The sequence below is a fragment of the Papio anubis genome, chromosome 1 (genome assembly GCF_008728515.1).
Source record: "Papio anubis isolate 15944 chromosome 1, Panubis1.0, whole genome shotgun sequence".
In the NCBI taxonomy this organism is placed as follows: Eukaryota; Metazoa; Chordata; class Mammalia; order Primates; family Cercopithecidae; genus Papio; species Papio anubis.
The window spans coordinates 216,286,247-216,303,808 of record NC_044976.1 but is presented as its reverse complement, the minus strand read 5'-3'; the positions used below and the strand labels follow the sequence as shown (position 1 = coordinate 216,303,808).

Sequence of the window (17,562 nt, the reverse complement as noted above, 5' to 3'; positions counted from 1 at the left end):
TATAAAATGAAAGCACTAAGCAGTCCCTAAGGTTTCTCTCAACATGTTGGGAAGCCAGTTTTATTTTATAGCATAATGTGTTTATTCTTACTTGATCTTTTTTTTTTTTTTTTTTTTCTTCTCAGAAACACAGAGAAAGAAAGTGCGTGGTCACCTCCTCCCATAGAAATTCGGCTGATTTCCCCCTTGCCTAGCCCAGTTGACGGAGTCAAGAGCAAACCAAGAAAAACTACAGAAGTGACAGGAACAGGTCGTGGAAGGAGCAGAAAGAAACTATCTTCGTATCCAAAGCAAATTTTACGCAGAAAAATGCTGTAATATCTTGGGAAGTTTTTAATGTACACCTATTTGTAAAGTCATCAGAATAGTGTGGATTATTAAATATCTAGTTTGGAAGAAAATAATTTATATAAATTATTGTAAATTTTTATGTAAACAGAAGGTCTTCAGTACGTAAGTAACTCCATATGGAGTGATCGTTTCAGTCCAGGCAGTTTTTCTATTTTATATTAAGACTTCATACATTTATATAATATGTAAATATGGCTTCTTAATGGAGTGTTAAATAAAATGTATACTTCACAGTCGTTTGTGTCTGTTGGTTTTTGAAAGGGAGGGGTATCTGTTTGGATAGTTTTATATGCTCATTGGTCTCATTTTCTCTATAATGAAAATATTAGACCAGTCTTAAAATGGGGATGATTGAACTATTGATATTTCTTTTTACAGTTACTATTTTATAATTTATGCACTTTGATTCTGTGATTCAGATTTCTAATCATAAAATTTTTTTTTTTTTTTTTGCTTTTGGCTGTTACTATGTTAAAATTAAATTATGGGCATGTAATTTTGCCATCTTTGTAGTTTCACAAATTTTGTGTAATCTACCTCAAATGAATAATCCAAGTATTGGTTAACTATAATGTTGGCATCTCTTATTCAGCAAGCTTACAGACCCTTCAAAGTCTTAGTCAAAGACTAATCCAGGTTAGATTGACCGGTTCACTGCTCACTTGCAACCTTATCAAAGGGTTTCAAAGGGAAATGTAAAATAAACCTGTTTATGGATATTGAGTGCATCTTGTATGTGCCTAATATTGATAGGATGAGATGTCTGAACAAATTTTTATAATATTGCTGTGAAGGAGCTTACTACCGAACCACAGAAATCCCTTAATATTCAGGTTTTAAAACTGGCAAATTCTCACAGAACCTCAGGCACAGATTATTAAGGTTGGGAGAGAGTGAGTAGATGTAGAAAAGGAAAGAAGCAGCACACGCCCTGTTCTCTACAGTACAACTACAATTACGCAATGATACTTGGTGTAGGCTCTAACATTCATCAATAAATAAGTGTTGTAAAATAATTTATAACAGGTAATTGATAGTGTGTAATGAATGGACTATTAATAATTGATCGCCTAGAAACGAACTGCTTTTGTGGGCTAAGCTTTTAATGTTTTAATGTGAAGCAGAAGCAGTGTGCTCTCTGCATTTATTTTTCTACCAAATAATCTGGATAATGAGAAACTGATGAAAATGCCTACGCCAAGTATGGACAGTGTGAAAGTAGCAGTGCGAGTGCGGCCTTTTAGTCAGGTTAGTGATGGATGTTACGCTGCCTTGTTGAAAATTTCACTGACTTTGATTTTACTACTACTTTTTTAATGATAGTTATCAAACTTGTATAGTAAGCTGCTTGTCATTTATGGAATATTGAACTTATTTAAATGAACTTGTTAAATGAATTAATTTAAAGATCTAAACATAATTCAGCAAACAATTTTACTCCTTTGCGCAAGTAGCACAATAAACATGGATGAAATGTTTGTCAAGTTAATGCTTTTTTAAACCAACGCAATTTGGTGAATATAGATGTGTGGTACCTGTTTTTAATAAATGTACTTTTTCCCCCTCTGTGAATGTAGATCATAAGCAAACAAATTGCCTGTTCTAAATGAACTTTATATATATTTTAAATGAATGTATGTACTTATGTATAAATGTCTTTATATAGCTTGAATAAAAACACTGCTCATTAAAATGTGTTGCTACAGCATTTTAGGATAGCACATGAATGATATTCTCGGACCTTGTAGCAACTATGTATCTGATGATAACAGCACTGGTTAAACTAAGGTATTTAGTATCATAGTGAGGTAAACAGTAGACTCAGATCAGGTATAGTTAATTCTGCCTGGATAGATATTGAAGGCTTCCTACATGTAGATAGAAGCATTTGAGAGGACTGTAAAGGCTTAGTAAAATGTCAGTAAAGACTTGCTCGACAAAACAATATGTAAAGGCCTGGTCCTGAATGGGCTACAATGGAATGACCTTATATGAGGTCTTCCTGCTTTTACCATTATCAATATTACTTTGTACATCTTCAGTTGGAATCAGTTCTGTCTGTGCTGTGCCTCTGCATTCATCTATATTGTGGAGAATAGTTCAACAGCTAGGCACAGCTGTGTAATTACGTAACCAGGTATATGTATAACTAGATAAGTGTAGCTGCTATTTAAGGATTCGAAAGTAGCATGGTTTCTAAGGCAACTGATGAAAAAATACCCAAGAATGAATTTGTGACCAGTATATTAACTGCTTTGGCCCAAGCAGACCTTCAGCAACAACGCAAGTGGTTATTCCTGCTGTCATTTTCACTGACCTCTAATATTGCCAGGATGAGTAACTCTAAGTTTTAAACAGCAAATAAGGATTTGTAGGATTAGGCACTAAAACAGTCATGTATTTACAGAACCTTTAGGTTCCCTTTACAAAAAGATTGCATTTTATTCAAGTTCACCACCAAAGTTGACTAGCTTGGACTAGAATGGTCTAAGCAGGGAGTACAGAGGATGGATTCGGGAGATAGCTTGCAGGTGCAGTGCTTGCTCTGTATCCACAGGGGCTGTGTTCTAAGGCCCCCAGTGGACTCCTGAAACCACAGGTGGAACCTAACCCTATATATACACTACCTGTTTTTCCTGTACATACATACCTATGATAGTGTATAAATTAGTCACAGACTCTTGTACTTTGGGGCCATGATAAAAATAACGGGCATAAGCACTGCAGTGCCACCACGGTCATCTGGTAACCAAGATGGTTACTAAGCGACTCTACATGGATATGCTAGACAAGGATGATTCACGTCCAGGCAGGACAGTGGGATGGCATGAGATTTTCACACACTTAGACTGGTGGCACAATTTAAAACATACAAGGTATTTCTGGAATTTTCCATTTCATATTTTCAGATTCTGGTTGACTGCTGGTAACAAACCACAGAAAGTGAAACTGCAGACAAGGGGGGACTACCGTAGACAGAGATCATCCTGCCTAGACAACTGCAATACCTCCTACATGAACTTGCCACCCCCGATCCATTCTTTACCTAGCAGTAAGAGAAAACTACATGTAAAACTATCATGGAGCTCTCTGCTCAAAACCTTTCAGTTTATTGAAAATAAAGTTTTACAGTTTACGAGGCCTAGGTGACCTGGACACTGCCTAATTTTCTAACTCCATATCTAATGCTTATGTTCATTGTGGGATCAGAGAACCTAGTTTATGGCACTTTCATTATAAGAAGCAATATATTGCTGGGTACAGTGGCTCACCTGTAATCCCAGCACTTTGGGAGGCCGAGTTCAAGACCAGCCTGGCCAACATGGTGAAACCCCATCTCTACTAAAAATACAAAAATTAGCCAGGTGTGGTCACGCACACTTGTAGTCCCAGCTACTTGGGAGGCTGAGACACGAGAATTATTTTAACCCGGGAGGCGGAGCCTGCAGTGAACCAAGATCACACCACTGCACTCCAGCCTGGGCGACAGAGTGAGACTCTGTTTCAAAAAAAGAAAAAAGGCAATATATTCTTAGACAGTATATTCTCTGGGCCTCAGTTTATCTGTAAAATGGGCTCGACACTTCCCAAGATTGCTATCGTAAGTAACAGAGGAAATACGTACGTATATCGCAGAGCACAGTGCCTGACAACTATTTCAGCTGCTACGGTTTTCACCATAATCTCTCTTAAACAACTTTGAGGTAATACAATTCAAAGTATACAATTCAATGGTTTTAAATATGTTCAGGTATGTGCAACCATCACCACAGTCAATCTCAGAACATTTCCTCACCTAAGAATTTCTGTACCTTTTAGTTATCCTATTTCCCGTCCCTAAGCAACCACTAATGTCCCCTGCAGATTTCCCTTCCTGGGTGTTTCCTATGAGTGGAGTCATATACAGTCTTTTGTGACTGTCACACAGCGTGTTTTCAAGGTCCACCCATGTTACAACCTATATCAAAATGTCAATATCTATGGCTGGTGAATATTCAGGATTCTATTTTGTGGATACACACGGTTTTGTTCATCAGCAGGACACTTCGGTTGGTTCTGCCTTTTGCCTATTATTAATGACTGGTACACACATTTGTGTACAAGTTTTTGTGTGGGCATGCTTTCATTTCTCTTGGTTATATACGTAAGCATTGAATTGCTGAGCCATACGGTAGCTATGTTTAATCATTTGAGATATTCCCAGATTGTCCTCTAAAGCAGCTGTACCAACTTACATTCCCAACGGCGGTACATAAGGGTTCCAAATTGTTCACATCCCTGCCAACACCTCTTACCCGACTTTCCAATTACAGTCATCCTAGCTGAAATGAAGTGGCATATCGTGGCTATGATTTACATTTCTCTAGTGACTAATGGCATCAAGCATCTTTTTAGGGGTATTTATTTGTATATCTTCCTGGAGAAGTATCAATTCAGATTCTTTGCTCATTTTTTAAACCGGATTGTCTTTATTATTGAGCTGATCTTTATAGATTATGAATATGAATCCTTATCAGATACATGACTTGAAAATTTTTCTCCCATTCCGTGGATTGTATTTTTCACGTTATCGGTGTTCTTTGAAGCAGAAACATTTTAAATGTTGGCAATTTTATTGCTTTGCTTTAGATGGCATATCCAAGAATCCTTTGTCCAATCCAAGGCTATGAAGATTTATTCCTGTTCTTCTAAGGCTTTTATAGTTTTAGCTCTTACATTTATGCTTTTAATTCGAGATAATGTTGTATATAGTAAGAGATCAATTTTTTTTTTTTTGAAGAAACAGTCTCCCTGTGTCACTCAGGCTGGAGGGCAGTGGTATGATCATAGCTCACTGTAACCTCAAATCCCAGGCTCAGGCACTCCCCGTACTTCAGCCTCCAAAATAGCTAGGGCTATAGGTATGTGCCACTGTGTCCAACATTTTGTTTTTTTTTAATAGAGATAGGGTCTCACTATGTTGCCAGGCTGGTCTCAAACTCCTAACCTCAAGTTATCCCCCTACCTCAGCCTCCCAAAGAGTTGAGATTACAGGCATGAGCCACTGCATCCAGCCAATTTCATTCTCACATAGCTATCCAGTTCTCCCAGTATCATTTCTTAAAGAGGCTCTTCTTTTCCCCATTGGATGGTTCTAGCAGGCTTGTTGAAAATCAGCTGACCATAGATGTCAGGGTTTATTTTTGGACTAAATTCTATTAATTTGTATGTCTGCCCTTGTCAGTACCACACTGCCTTCATTACTGTTAGTTGGTATTAAGTTGTGAAATCAGGGAGTGTGAATTCTACTTTTTTCTTCATTTTCAAGATTGTTTTAGCTACTATGGGTCCTTTGCAATCCATATGAATTTTTGAAGCAGCTCATCATGGCCAGGCATGGCGGCTCACGCCTGTAATCCCAGCATTTTGGGAGGCTGAGATGGGTGGATCGCCTGAGATGAGGAGTTCAAGACCAGCCTGATCAACATGGTGAAACCCCATCTCTAAGAAAAATACAAAAATTAGCCAGGCATGATGGGGGGCGCCTGTAATCCCAGCTACTCAGGAGGCTGGGGCAGGAGAATTGCCTGAACCCAGGAGGCAGAGGTTGCAGTGAGCTGAGATCCGGCCACTGCACTCCAGCCTGGGCAGCAGAGCGAGATTGTCTCACAAAAAAAAAAAAAAAGAAAAAAAAAAAGAAAAAAAGTCATACAGCTTTCAGAGTGTGGTTTGTACTTCTTTCATTAAATGTATTTCTATTCTTTTATTATTTATTTATTTATTTTTGAGACAGTTTTTCACTGGTCACCTAGGCTGGAGTGCAGTGGCACAATCTCAGCTCACTGCAACCTCCGCCTCCTGGGTTCCCGCCATTCTCCTGCCTCAGCCTCCCAAGTAGCTGGGATTAGAGGCACCCACCACCACGTCCCACTAATTTTTTGTATTTTTAGTAGAGACGGGGTTTCACCGTGTTAGCCAGGTTGGTCTCGATCTCCTGACCTCATGATCCACCTGCCTCGGCCTCCTAAAGTGCTGGGATTACAGGCGTGAGCCACCGCGCCCAGCCTTATATATATTTTTTAATTTTTGTGGGTCCCCATGAGAATGAACTCTATGTAACTGCCTCACAGTTAAAGGGAGGCAGAGCCACACGAGGAAGTACCAAGAACAGGCAAAAGAGAGGAGAGAGCAGGACTTACAGCGTTTGCCGTGGTTTCTGCAGGAAACAATGGGCAAGGCAGAGGAGACAAGTTTGACAAGTTTAGGACTGGATAGTATGAATAATTTTGGTGGGCTCTGACCTGTAAGAGTGGTCTTTAGTTGTTTAGTACCTGGCCTTGGGGGTGATTTAAAGCAGGGAAAGTACTGGCTTCGTGTATAGGAATTAGATAGAGGAGGTAGTAGGGGATGTGGGCTTTGATTGGTGTATAGGAGTTAGACAGAGGAGGTAGTTGGGGATGTGGGCTTTGATTGGTGTATAGGAGTTAGACAGAGGAGGTAGTTGGGGATGTAGATTATAAATTAGAGGGAAGTGGAATGGGATGGACTTCTGGTATAGAGTTAGATAGAGGAGGTAGTAGGGTATGTGAGCTTTTGATTGGGTGGCAGAGTTAGACAAATAGTTGGGGGGATGTGGGTGTATAGGAGTTAGAGGAGGTAGATGGGGATATGGACTTTGATTGGTGCATAGGAGTTAGATAGAGGTTGAGATGTGGGTGTATGAGGAGGTTAGACAGAAGTGGACAGGGATGTGGGTGTATGCCGGAGTTAGACAGAGGTAGTTGGGGATGTGGGTGAAGTTAGACAGATTAGGGATGTAGGTGTAAAGGGAAGTTAGACAGAAGGAAGTGGACGTTAGGGGATATGTAGAGTGTAGGAAGTTGGAAGAGTAGTTGGGGAGGATGTAGGTATGTAGAGTTAGACAGAGGAGGTAGTTGGGGATGTGGGTGTAGAGAGTTAGACAGAGGAGGTAGTTGGGGATGTGGGTGTAGAGGAGTTAGACAGAGGAGGTAGTTGGGGATGTGGGTGTAGAGGAGTTAGACAGAGAGTAGTTGGGGATGGAAAAGGCAGTTAGTTTGGTTTTACATGAAAAGGCAGGGTGTTTACTATCAGTAGCCCTGAGTGAGCTGAGACGTGGCTCAAAGTATAGATCTCCATAGGATGCCACAGTGAATAGTGCTATGTTTTCCTGAGGAGATATAAGACGTAGCGACTCATAATCATGACATAATCATGATTGGTAATGTGCGAAAGTAAATAAATGTCTCAAAGCTTCTATATGTATGTATGTATTTTTTTCATACATACAGAGAAAATTTTTAAATACAATTAATACAGTAATTTCCATTGTTGAACCAACTTTGAAGCCCTAGGATAAATTCCATTTGGTCATGGTATGCAATTCTTTTTGTATGTTGCTGGATTTAGTTTCTTTTTTTTTTTTTTTTTTTTTTTTTTTGAGACGGAGTCTCGCTCTGTCGCCCAGGCTGGAGTGCAGTGGCCGGATCTCAGCTCACTGCAAGCTCCGCCTCCCGGGTTCACGCCATTCTCCGGCCTCAGCCTCCCGAGTAGCTGGGACTACAGGCGCCGCCACCTCGCCCGGCTAGTTTTTTGTATTTCTTAATAGAGACGGGGTTTCACCGTGTTAGCCAGGATGGTCTTGATCTCCTGACCTCGTGATCCACCCGTCTCGGCCTCCCAAAGTGCTGGGATTACAGGCTTGAGCCACCGCGCCCGGCCTGGATTTAGTTTCATAGTATTTTGTTGAGGATTTTTGCATGCATATTCATAAGAGATAATGGTTTGTAATTTTGTTTTTTCTTTTTGAGATGGAGTGTCGCTCTGTCACCCAGGCTGGAATGCAGTGGCGCGATGTCAGCTCACTGCAACCTCTGCCTCCCGGGTTCAAGCGATTCTCCTGCCTCAGCTTCAGTAACTGGGATTACAGGCGCCCGCTACCACGCCCGGCTAATTTTTGTATTTTTAGTAGATACACGGTTTTACCATGTTGGTCAGGCTGGTGTCAAACTCCTGACCTCGTGATCTGCCTTCCTGAGCCTCCCAAAGTGCTGGGATTACAGGCGTGAGCCACCGCGCCTGGCATGTATTTTTGTGTTTGTTTTTTGTTTTCTTGAGACGGAGTCTTGCTCTGTGGCCCAGGCTGGAGTGCAGTGGCTCAATCTTGGCTCACTGCAAGCTCTGCCTCCCAGGTTCATGCCATTCTCCTGCCTCAGCCTCCGCAGTAACTGGGACTACAGGCGCCGCCACCACGTCCGACTAATTTTTTTGTATTTTTAGTAGAGACGGGGTTTCACCGGGTTAGCCAGGATGGTCTCGATCTCCTGACCTCGGGATCCGCCTGCCTTGGCCTCCCACAGTGCTGGGATTACAGGCGTGAGCCATTGTGCCCAGCCAGCATTTCTATTTCTATGTCTTCCCTTGTTCTAGGTCTATTTAGACTTTTTTTCTTGAGTCAATTTCTGTTATTTCTGCCTTTGTAGGAATTTATTTCATCTAAGTTATCTAATTTGTTGGTGTTCAGTTGTTCAAAGTATTCCTTTATTATCCTTTCTTTAATCATAGTTTTCTTTCGTTCTGTGAATATGTTTATAATGACTACTTTAAAAGTCTTTTTCTGATGAATCCTGCATCTGGTCACTCTGTTTTTGTTGCCTGTTTCTTCCTCAGTGTATGGATCATACTTTCCTGTTACTTTGCGTGCCTCCTAATTTTTCCTTAGAAACTGGACATTGTAGATGTATTGTAGCGGCTCTGGCTACTAGCTCTGCCTCTCCTCTGTGGCTTGTTCCTTTTAACTTTTATTTGCCAGTTTGTTTAGTGACTGGCTGAATTGTTTTAGGAAGTCTCTTATGTCCCCCAGCGCCCACCATTGTTCCTTAGGGAAGCACAGTTTTGGGTCCGCCCCAGTCACGCTGGGAGAACAATGGTTTTGGTAGGTCCCCCTTACTGTCTTTCCTTGCCCATGCCCAGCTGTAAACTTCACTCTTTGCTGTCTGATTATTGTTTTCAACAACGTCCTGGGGTATAAATTGCTTTACAAATGAATCCCATCAAATTCTTTCTTTGAAGAGAATAGTTTCTAAAACCAGTGTTTGATACTTTTGACCTTCCAACTATCTTATTCTCCAGTTCGTCCCTGCCAGTTAGAGGGCGTACACTTTTACTTGTATGTGACTCTCTTCTCTGCTGTCTTTCATCCCAACCTCCACCACTCCCCAGGGCATCCTCAGGCTTGAACTTCCCCAGTCTATTACAAATGAAGTCAGTTCCTTTAGGAAGAGATGTTAGGCACCAGGGGTTGTATGGCCTAATTATCGCCTCAGGCAAAATCTCTAAGCCAGAACTCTGGAAACAGATGTGTGAACAATAGTCAACTGCTCTTCAGATGACACGTCTGCTCTCGGAGCAGAGTACTCCGTGGAGGTGGGGTCCTAGCCTAAGGTCCTCTCAGCTTGTCTCCCCGGGTGTTCAACCATCTCAGGACCCAGGGCAAAAGTAGTCAGTACTCCAGTAAGCTCAGCATGCTGCAACCAAAACAGAGCCTCCATTCCTCGAGTGGGAGCTGGGTGTGAAAGGGAGACCCCCAGTTAACCTGACACTTGGCCTCACTAACAGGTAGAGAGAGGCAGAATGAGAAATGCTAATATCTCCATCTTCCTGGGAAGAAAGTCCTCCAGCTGGGATCTGGAGCAGAGACAGAACCCTGTGTTACTGGCTCCAGACGTCTCGAGTGGAATCTCCACCTTCCTGAGCTGGCAAAGGAAAGGAAAGAAATGATCTCGCTTAAAATACCACAAACTCTTTTCTTACCAAATTTTAGTACATTTTCTTGAATAGATGCTTTTTTTTTTTTTCTTTTTGAGACAGAATCTCACTCTGTCACCCAGGCTGGAGTGCCATTGTGCAATCTCAGCTCACTGCAGCCTCCACCTCCCAAGTTCAAGCGATTCTTATGCCACAGCCTCCTGAGTAGCTGGGATTAGAGGCGTGTGCCACCACACCCAGATAATTTTTGTATTTTTAGTAGAGATGGGGTTTCACCATGTTGGCCAGGCTGGTCTCGAACTCCTGACCTCAAGTCATCCGCCCGCCTCAGCCTCCCAAAGTGCTGGGATTACAAGTGTGAGCCATTGCACCTGGCCACGAATAGATGTTTCTTCACGTGCTGTTTGTCCTTAGGACCATTTCTAGAGGTTTAAAAAGGTGTTTTTTCTTCCATTTGTTTGTGTCCTCTTTTATTTCACTGAGCAGTGGTTTGTAGTTCTCCTTGAAGAGGTCCTTTACATCCCTTGTAAGTTGGATTCCCAGGTATTTTATTCTCTTTGAAGCCATTATAAATGGAAGTTCATTCGTGATTTGGCTCTCTGTTTGTCTGTTACTGGTGTATAAGAATGCTTGTAATTTTTGCACATTTATTTTGTATCCTGAGACTTTGCTGAAGTTTCTTATCAACTTAAGGAGATTTGGGGCTGAGACAATGGGGTTTTCTAAATATACAATCATGTCATCTGCAAACAGGGACAATTTGACTTCTTCTTTTCCTAACTGAATACCCTTTATTTCATTCTCTTGCCTGATTGCCCTAGCCAGAACTTCCAGCACTGTGTTGAATAGGAGTGGTGAGAGAGGGCATCCCTGTCTTGTGCCAGTTTTCAAAGGGAATTTTTCCAGTTTTTGCCCATTCAATATTATATTGGCTGTGGGTTTGTCATGAATAGCTCTTATTATTTTGAGATACGTTCCATCAATACCGAATTTATTGAGCGTTTTTAGCATGAAGGGCTGTTTCCCTGTTTAATAAATGGTGCTGGGAAAATTGGCTAGCCATAAGTAGAAAGCTGAAACTGGATCCTTTCCTTACTCCTTATACAAAAATTCATTCAAGATGGATGGGAGACTTAAATGTTAGACCTAATACCATAAAAACCCTAGAAGAAAACCTAGGTAGTACCATTCAGGACATAGGCATGAGCAAGGACTTCATGTCTAAAACACCAAAAGCAATGGCAACAAAAGCCAAAATTGACAAATGGGATCTCATTAAACTAAAGAGCTTCTGCACAGCAAAAGAAACTACCATCAGAGTGAACAGGCAACCTACAGAATGGGAGAAAATTTTTGCAATCTACTCATCTGACAAAGGGCTAATATCCAGAACCTACAAAGAACTCAAACAAATTTACAAGAAAAAAACAAACAACCCCATCAAAAAGTGGGCAAAGGATATGAATAGACATTTCTCAAAAGAGGACATTCATACAGCCAACAGACACATGAAAAAATGCTCATCATCACTGGCCATCAGAGAAATGCAAATCAAAACCACAATGAGATACCATCTCACACCAGTTAGAATGGCAATCATTAAAAAGTCAGGAAACAACAGGTGCTGGAGAGAATGTGGAGAAATAGGAACACTTTTACACTGTTGGTGGGATTGTAAACTAGTTCAATCATTATGGAAAACAGTATGGCGATTCCTCAAGGATCTAGAACTAGAAGTACCATATGACCCAGCCATCCCATTACTGGGTATATACCCAAAGGATTATAAATCATGCTGCTATAAAGACACATGCACACGTATGTTTATTGCGGCACTATTCACAATAGCAAAGACTTGGAATCAACCCAAATATCCATCAGTGACAGACTGGATTAAGAAAATGTGGCACATATACACCATGGAATACTATGCAGCCATAAAAAAGGATGAGTTTGTGTCCTTTGTAGGGACATGGATGCAGCTGGAAACCATCATTCTCAGCAAACTATCACAAGAACAGAAAACCAAACACCGCATGCTCTCACTCATAGGTGGGAACTGAACAATGAGAACACTTGGACTCGGGAAGGGGGACATCACACACTGGGGCCTATCATGGGAGGGGGGGAGGGATTGCACTGGGAGTTATACCTGATGTAAATGACGAGTTGATGGGTGCTGACGAGTTGATGGGTGCAGCACAGCAACATGGCACAAGTATACATATGTAACAAACCTGCACATTATGCACATGTACCCTAGAACTTAAAGTATAATAATAAAAAATTAAAAATAAAAAAAGGGTTTTTTTGTTTTCATTTTTTAATTGATAATTTTTCACTAGTTTTACTGAGGAGTTTACCAGTTATGCAGGAATTCAGTGTCTCCACTACTGTAGTTATTGTTATTAGTATAGTTGGGTGTTAGAGAGCCAGCTGTTCTCAGAAAGTTAGTATGACTAGAGACAGCCTTTCAGAAATTCCGAGGGAGCGCAGGAACAACTGCTTGTCGTAACAACTGCTAGAAGTAACACAGTTAGAGAACAAACTGAGGGGAGGGTACGTTTCTGGCTTAACTTCTTAGTAGGTATGAAGACTTGCAAAACAACGAACTTGGATAACAAAGAGACACTGGAATGATTGACTCTGAATTTGTAATTTGACTGTAGAGAGAGAAGAATTCGGGGAGCAAATGTGTGATTTCCATACATTCCAGAACCACCACCACTATACAGGACCCTAAGAACCCAGAGCATGTGAAGACATTTACTTTTGACCTGGTGTATTGGTCTCACGATGGATTTCAAAAGGATAAAGATGGTGTCCTTATTTCAGCTGATCCTAGTAGTAAATTTGCAGGCCAGGTAAGTTGCTTTAAAACACAGCTTCACTGTCAGTTTTTTGTTATTTTTGATGATGTGTTCACAGTGTGAAAGTACAATAATTTTATGCAAGCATAAATATATGCTTCCACATGAGAATTTGACTTTAAATTTACTCCTTTTCTATGCTGAATATGAGGTCCAAAACTACAGCTATTGCCTAAGTAATTTTTAGATACTCAAATCAGTTCATTTGCCAACGTACTGACATACCTTGAAAAAAGCATGATATGACAAGCAAAATAAGCAAACTGTATGAGGCACTGAGCATCTGAGAACTTCTGTTTTAATGAGCATTTATCATGTGCTGTGCACTGTTCTGCCTTAAAGTTGCTCACAATTTGGTTTGGGGAGAGAGGCAAGAAAAGTGCACTCAGATGTTACAGGTTCCGTGATCAGATGTATGGGATACAGCAGGGTACGAAGGTGAGGTGGTCATTCAATCTAGACAGGATATTTGGTGAATGGTTTAATAAAGGCTGTGATGTTTAGGCTGAGTTTTGACAGACAAGGAGAAACAGTTACGGGGAGGAAATGAACACAGCCTCAGTGACCTGTGGGACAATCTTAAACTCCACACGTCACTGGAGTCACAGAAGAAATGGGAGGGGTGTGTGTGCAAGAAATACTTGAGGAATTTATGGCTGAAATTTTCCCAAATTTGATGGAAACTACAAACCCACAGGTCTAAGAAGAGCAATGAGTCCTAAGTAGAATAAACACAAGGAAAATCACAGTAAGCCCCATTTTAATTAAATTGCTATAATCCAGTGATAACATCTTAAAAACAAGTGAGAAAAGATGGAGGAACAACAAGAATGGCAGCAGATACATTGTCAGAACTTTGTGAGCTAGAACACAAGGGAGAGACTTAAGAGCTGAAAGCAGTTCTCAGGCTTGGGCAGGAGCAGTGGTTCATGCCTGTAATCCCAGCACTTTGAGAGGCCGAGGCAGGTAGATCATTTGAAGTCAGGAGTTCAAGACCAGCCTGGCCAACATGGTGAAGCCCCATCTCTCCAAAAAATACAAAACAAAACTAGCTGGGCATGGTGGCACATGCCTGTCATCACAGCTACTCGGGAGGCTGAGGCAGGGGAGTTGCTTGAATCCAGGAGATGGTGAGCCAAGATCGCACCACTGCACTCTAGCCTGGGTGACAGAATGAGACTCCACCTCAAAAAAAAGAAAATAAATTCTCAACCTAGAACACTGTGCCCAAGAAATGTTTTTTCTAATTTTGAATCTTTCAGAAAGATCATTGATTGTCAAAGCAAGAATAATAAATTCTGTTAGGATTCAAAACAAATACAGAAATAAAATATGACAACACTAGAAAAAGGAGACAGGTACCAGAAGTATATTAAGACTTTGCATTATATAGGAAGTAATATAATATTTGAAAATAAAATATTTTAAAGAAATCTATTGTAACCCTAGAGCCCAGGGTTTGTTACAAACACAGGGTGATGTTTTATTAACATCAGTTAATAAACACATTAAAAATCCATTACTAGTAAACATACATAATATAAAAATATTTTTATGAAAAGTAATTTTCTTTTTATTATTTATTTATTTTGAGATGGACTCTCCCTCTGTCACCCAGGCTAGAGTGCAGTGGCACAATCTCGGCTCACTGCAACCTCTACCTCCCAGGTTCAAGCGATTCTCCTGCTTCAGCCTCCCAAGTAGCTAGAATTACAGGCATGTGCCACCACACTCGGCTAATTTTTGTATTTTTAGTAGAGACGGGATTTCACCATGTTGGCCAGGCTGGTCTCGAGCTCCTGACCTCAAGTTATCTGCCCACCTCAGCCCCCAAAAAGGCAGGTCCTCTCAGCTTGTCTCCCCTGGTGTTCAACCATCTCAGGACCCAGGGCAAAAGTAGTCAGCTCCCCTAACCCTTTTGGTGGAAGAATTTTTATCCCTTTCTCAAATATTACGTGAACGTTGGTTATTGTCTATTGTCCTCAGGTAAATCACACTACGTTGGTGTGTGCATTTTCCCCAGACACATGAAATAAATTATACAAATGTATATATTGTAATAAATGGAATATCTAATGCTTAGTGCTTTACCATTGCTATTAGAGAGTAGGAAGAAATACACGCTTTGAAACAGCCTCAAGTAAGAGAACTATTGCAGTCGATGGCCGCAGCCCAGGTGGTAAAAGGAGCCAGATCACATCCCCTCTCTTTCAGCAACTGTGGGCACAAACATTTCTATTTTAACTTAAAAAAGGGGGATGCACGTGTGTGTGTTTCAGAACCACTGGAAAGAGTAGAAAAAGAGGAGACGTCACCAGAGAGGACTAAAATGTGTGTGGCTATATTGTGATGTTATTGTTTGAGTTAACGAATAAAGTAGTCGAAAATGCTTTGACTGGTTTCTGTGCCTTGACATTTTTATCTAATTGCTTAATTTTAAAGACCTGGCCCATGTTTTGGCAAGGCTGTAAAGTCCGCAATTTCATGGCCCGTGGGGATTCGCTAGTTCAGGATGTCCCCGATGTGATCCGTGAAGGTGCATGATCAGTGTTTTCCAAGTGACAGATCCCCTTTGTTTTCAGTTTCACTCCGCCTGTTCTAAGCTGCATCTGAGTTGTATTTCTTTCTTTTTTTTTTGAATCAGATGCATTTTATTTTATTTATTTATTTATTTTTCATTTATTTATTATTATTATACTTTAAGTTGTAGGGTACATGTGCATAACGTGCAGGTTTGTTACATATGTATACTTGTGCCATGTTGGTGTGCTGCACCCCTGAGTTGTATTTCAAGCAGGTCGTATGGTATGAATTGAGGTGGGATTTTTGAAAGCCAGGATATTTATTCGGATTTAAGAGGACTGAGAAAGCAGGGAAGGGGAACCCTGCATGCCACTGACTCTGCTGGCCACGCCACCTGTCGTCTTTCCAGAGAGACGTCTTCCACGACCTTGGCAGGGGAATCCTGGACAGCGCTTGGCAAGGTTATAATGCAACCCTCCTAGCCTACGGCCAAACTGGCTCCGGGAAAAGCTATTCCATGATTGGGTTTGGTGCAAACAAGGGTATTATTCCAACTGTGTGTGAGGAGCTGTTTCAAGCAATTGAGAACCAGGGGAGAAATCATGAACACCAGGTGCGTATTCTCGAATCTCTCTAAGGGATTGTATTTTTTCATCCCGAACCCCTCCCCCAGATGGAAGTTCTCAGCGTCTCTATTTTAGGATAATGTTTGTTTTTCATACCAAAATGCTTATATGATTACAAAATCATGTTGCAGCTAAGTAAGATGGTGGATTTTTCTGGTTATATGGAGGCAAATCCAAGGAAAGTCACTCTGGTGTAATATGCTAGAGTCAGACATCTTAATTGCTAACACTAACAAGGGATTGTTATTGGATATTATTATTTGGTTTATAAAACAAAACCTTAGCCGACTCACGTCTGTGGCTGCCTTTGCCACCCTCTTCTGCCAACGTTGTGGCTCTATGCTCGTCTTCATCAACGTGTTTTTAGTGCTGAAGAATATTACTTTGTTTTTAAATTGTTTTTTACACAGAGCATAGCCTTTTACTTGCCCTAGCACACGAGACCCAAGACCAAATTTTAGATTCACTGAACGTTGGTGATATTTTCAAGATGGAGCGTACCATTAACATAATTAGCTTTAAAACATGACAGGAGAATGTCAACAAATGCCTGTAAGCATAGTTCATGGTTCTGCTTTCCTAAAATGGTAGCACCGTTTAAGCTGGTGTTATGAAAACGCAATACTGCATATTTTTTATCTTATTTTTCTGATGTTAATGGTAACATGTTCAAGTTAGAGACTTTTATATTTATAATATCACCTAACTACCACTAACATTTCAGTACCTTTCTAATATTTATTCATTTAGATTTATATATTTTGTAGAGATGGGGTCTTGCTATGTTGCCCAGGCTGGTCTCAAACTCCTGACCTCAAGCAATCCCTCCTCCTTGTCCTCCTAAAGCTCTGGGATTACAGACATGAGCCACTGTGCCCGGCCTCTAATTTTTAATTCAAATATTTTCAAAGGAATACAAGTCCAGTTTAAAACCTCAAATAGCCAAGAGAAAGAACATGTCCACACAAAAACTTGTACATGAATTTTCCATGGCAGCATATTTATAATAGCCACGAAGAGGAAACAGCCTAACGCCCATCCACCGATGAACGGTTGAATAAAATGTGGTCTATCCTTACAACAGGCAATTCAGCCTTAAAAAGGAATGAAATTCTTTTTTTTTTTAATTTTTTTTATTGAGACGGAGTCTCGCTCTGTCGCCCAGGCTGGAGTGCAGTGGCCAGATCTCAGCTCACTGCAAGCTCCGCCTCCCGGGTTCACGCCATTCTCCTGCCTCAGCTTCCCGAGTAGCTGGGACTACAGGCGTCCGCCACCGTGCCCGGCTAATCATTTGTATTTTTTAGTAGAGATGGGGTTTCACCGTGTTAGCCAGGATGGTCTCGATCTCCTGACCTCGTGATCCACCTGCCTCAGCCTCCCCAAGTGCTGGGATTACAGGCTTGAGCCACCGCGCCTGGCCAAAAAGG

At 41.1% G+C, this 17,562-nt stretch overlaps 1 protein-coding gene across 6 annotated transcripts in view; it reads left to right on the top strand.

Annotated features, from left to right (window-relative positions):
* The window catches only part of AHCTF1 (AT-hook containing transcription factor 1), a 98,107-nt gene extending 96,063 nt beyond the window's left edge, over positions 1–2,044 (top strand). For 3 of the 6 annotated variants that reach the window (XM_031660226.1, XM_031660205.1, XM_017953163.3), the window contains one exon: positions 126–2,044. In XM_031660226.1, coding sequence (XP_031516086.1) covers positions 126–318 — 193 coding nt within the window. In that variant the 3' untranslated portion in view covers positions 319–2,044. The remainder of the gene's footprint in view (positions 1–125) is intronic. The other 3 variants (XM_031660225.1, XM_031660223.1, XM_031660214.1) reach the window with 2 other exon arrangements.
* Positions 2,045–17,562: the final 15,518 nt, after the last annotated feature.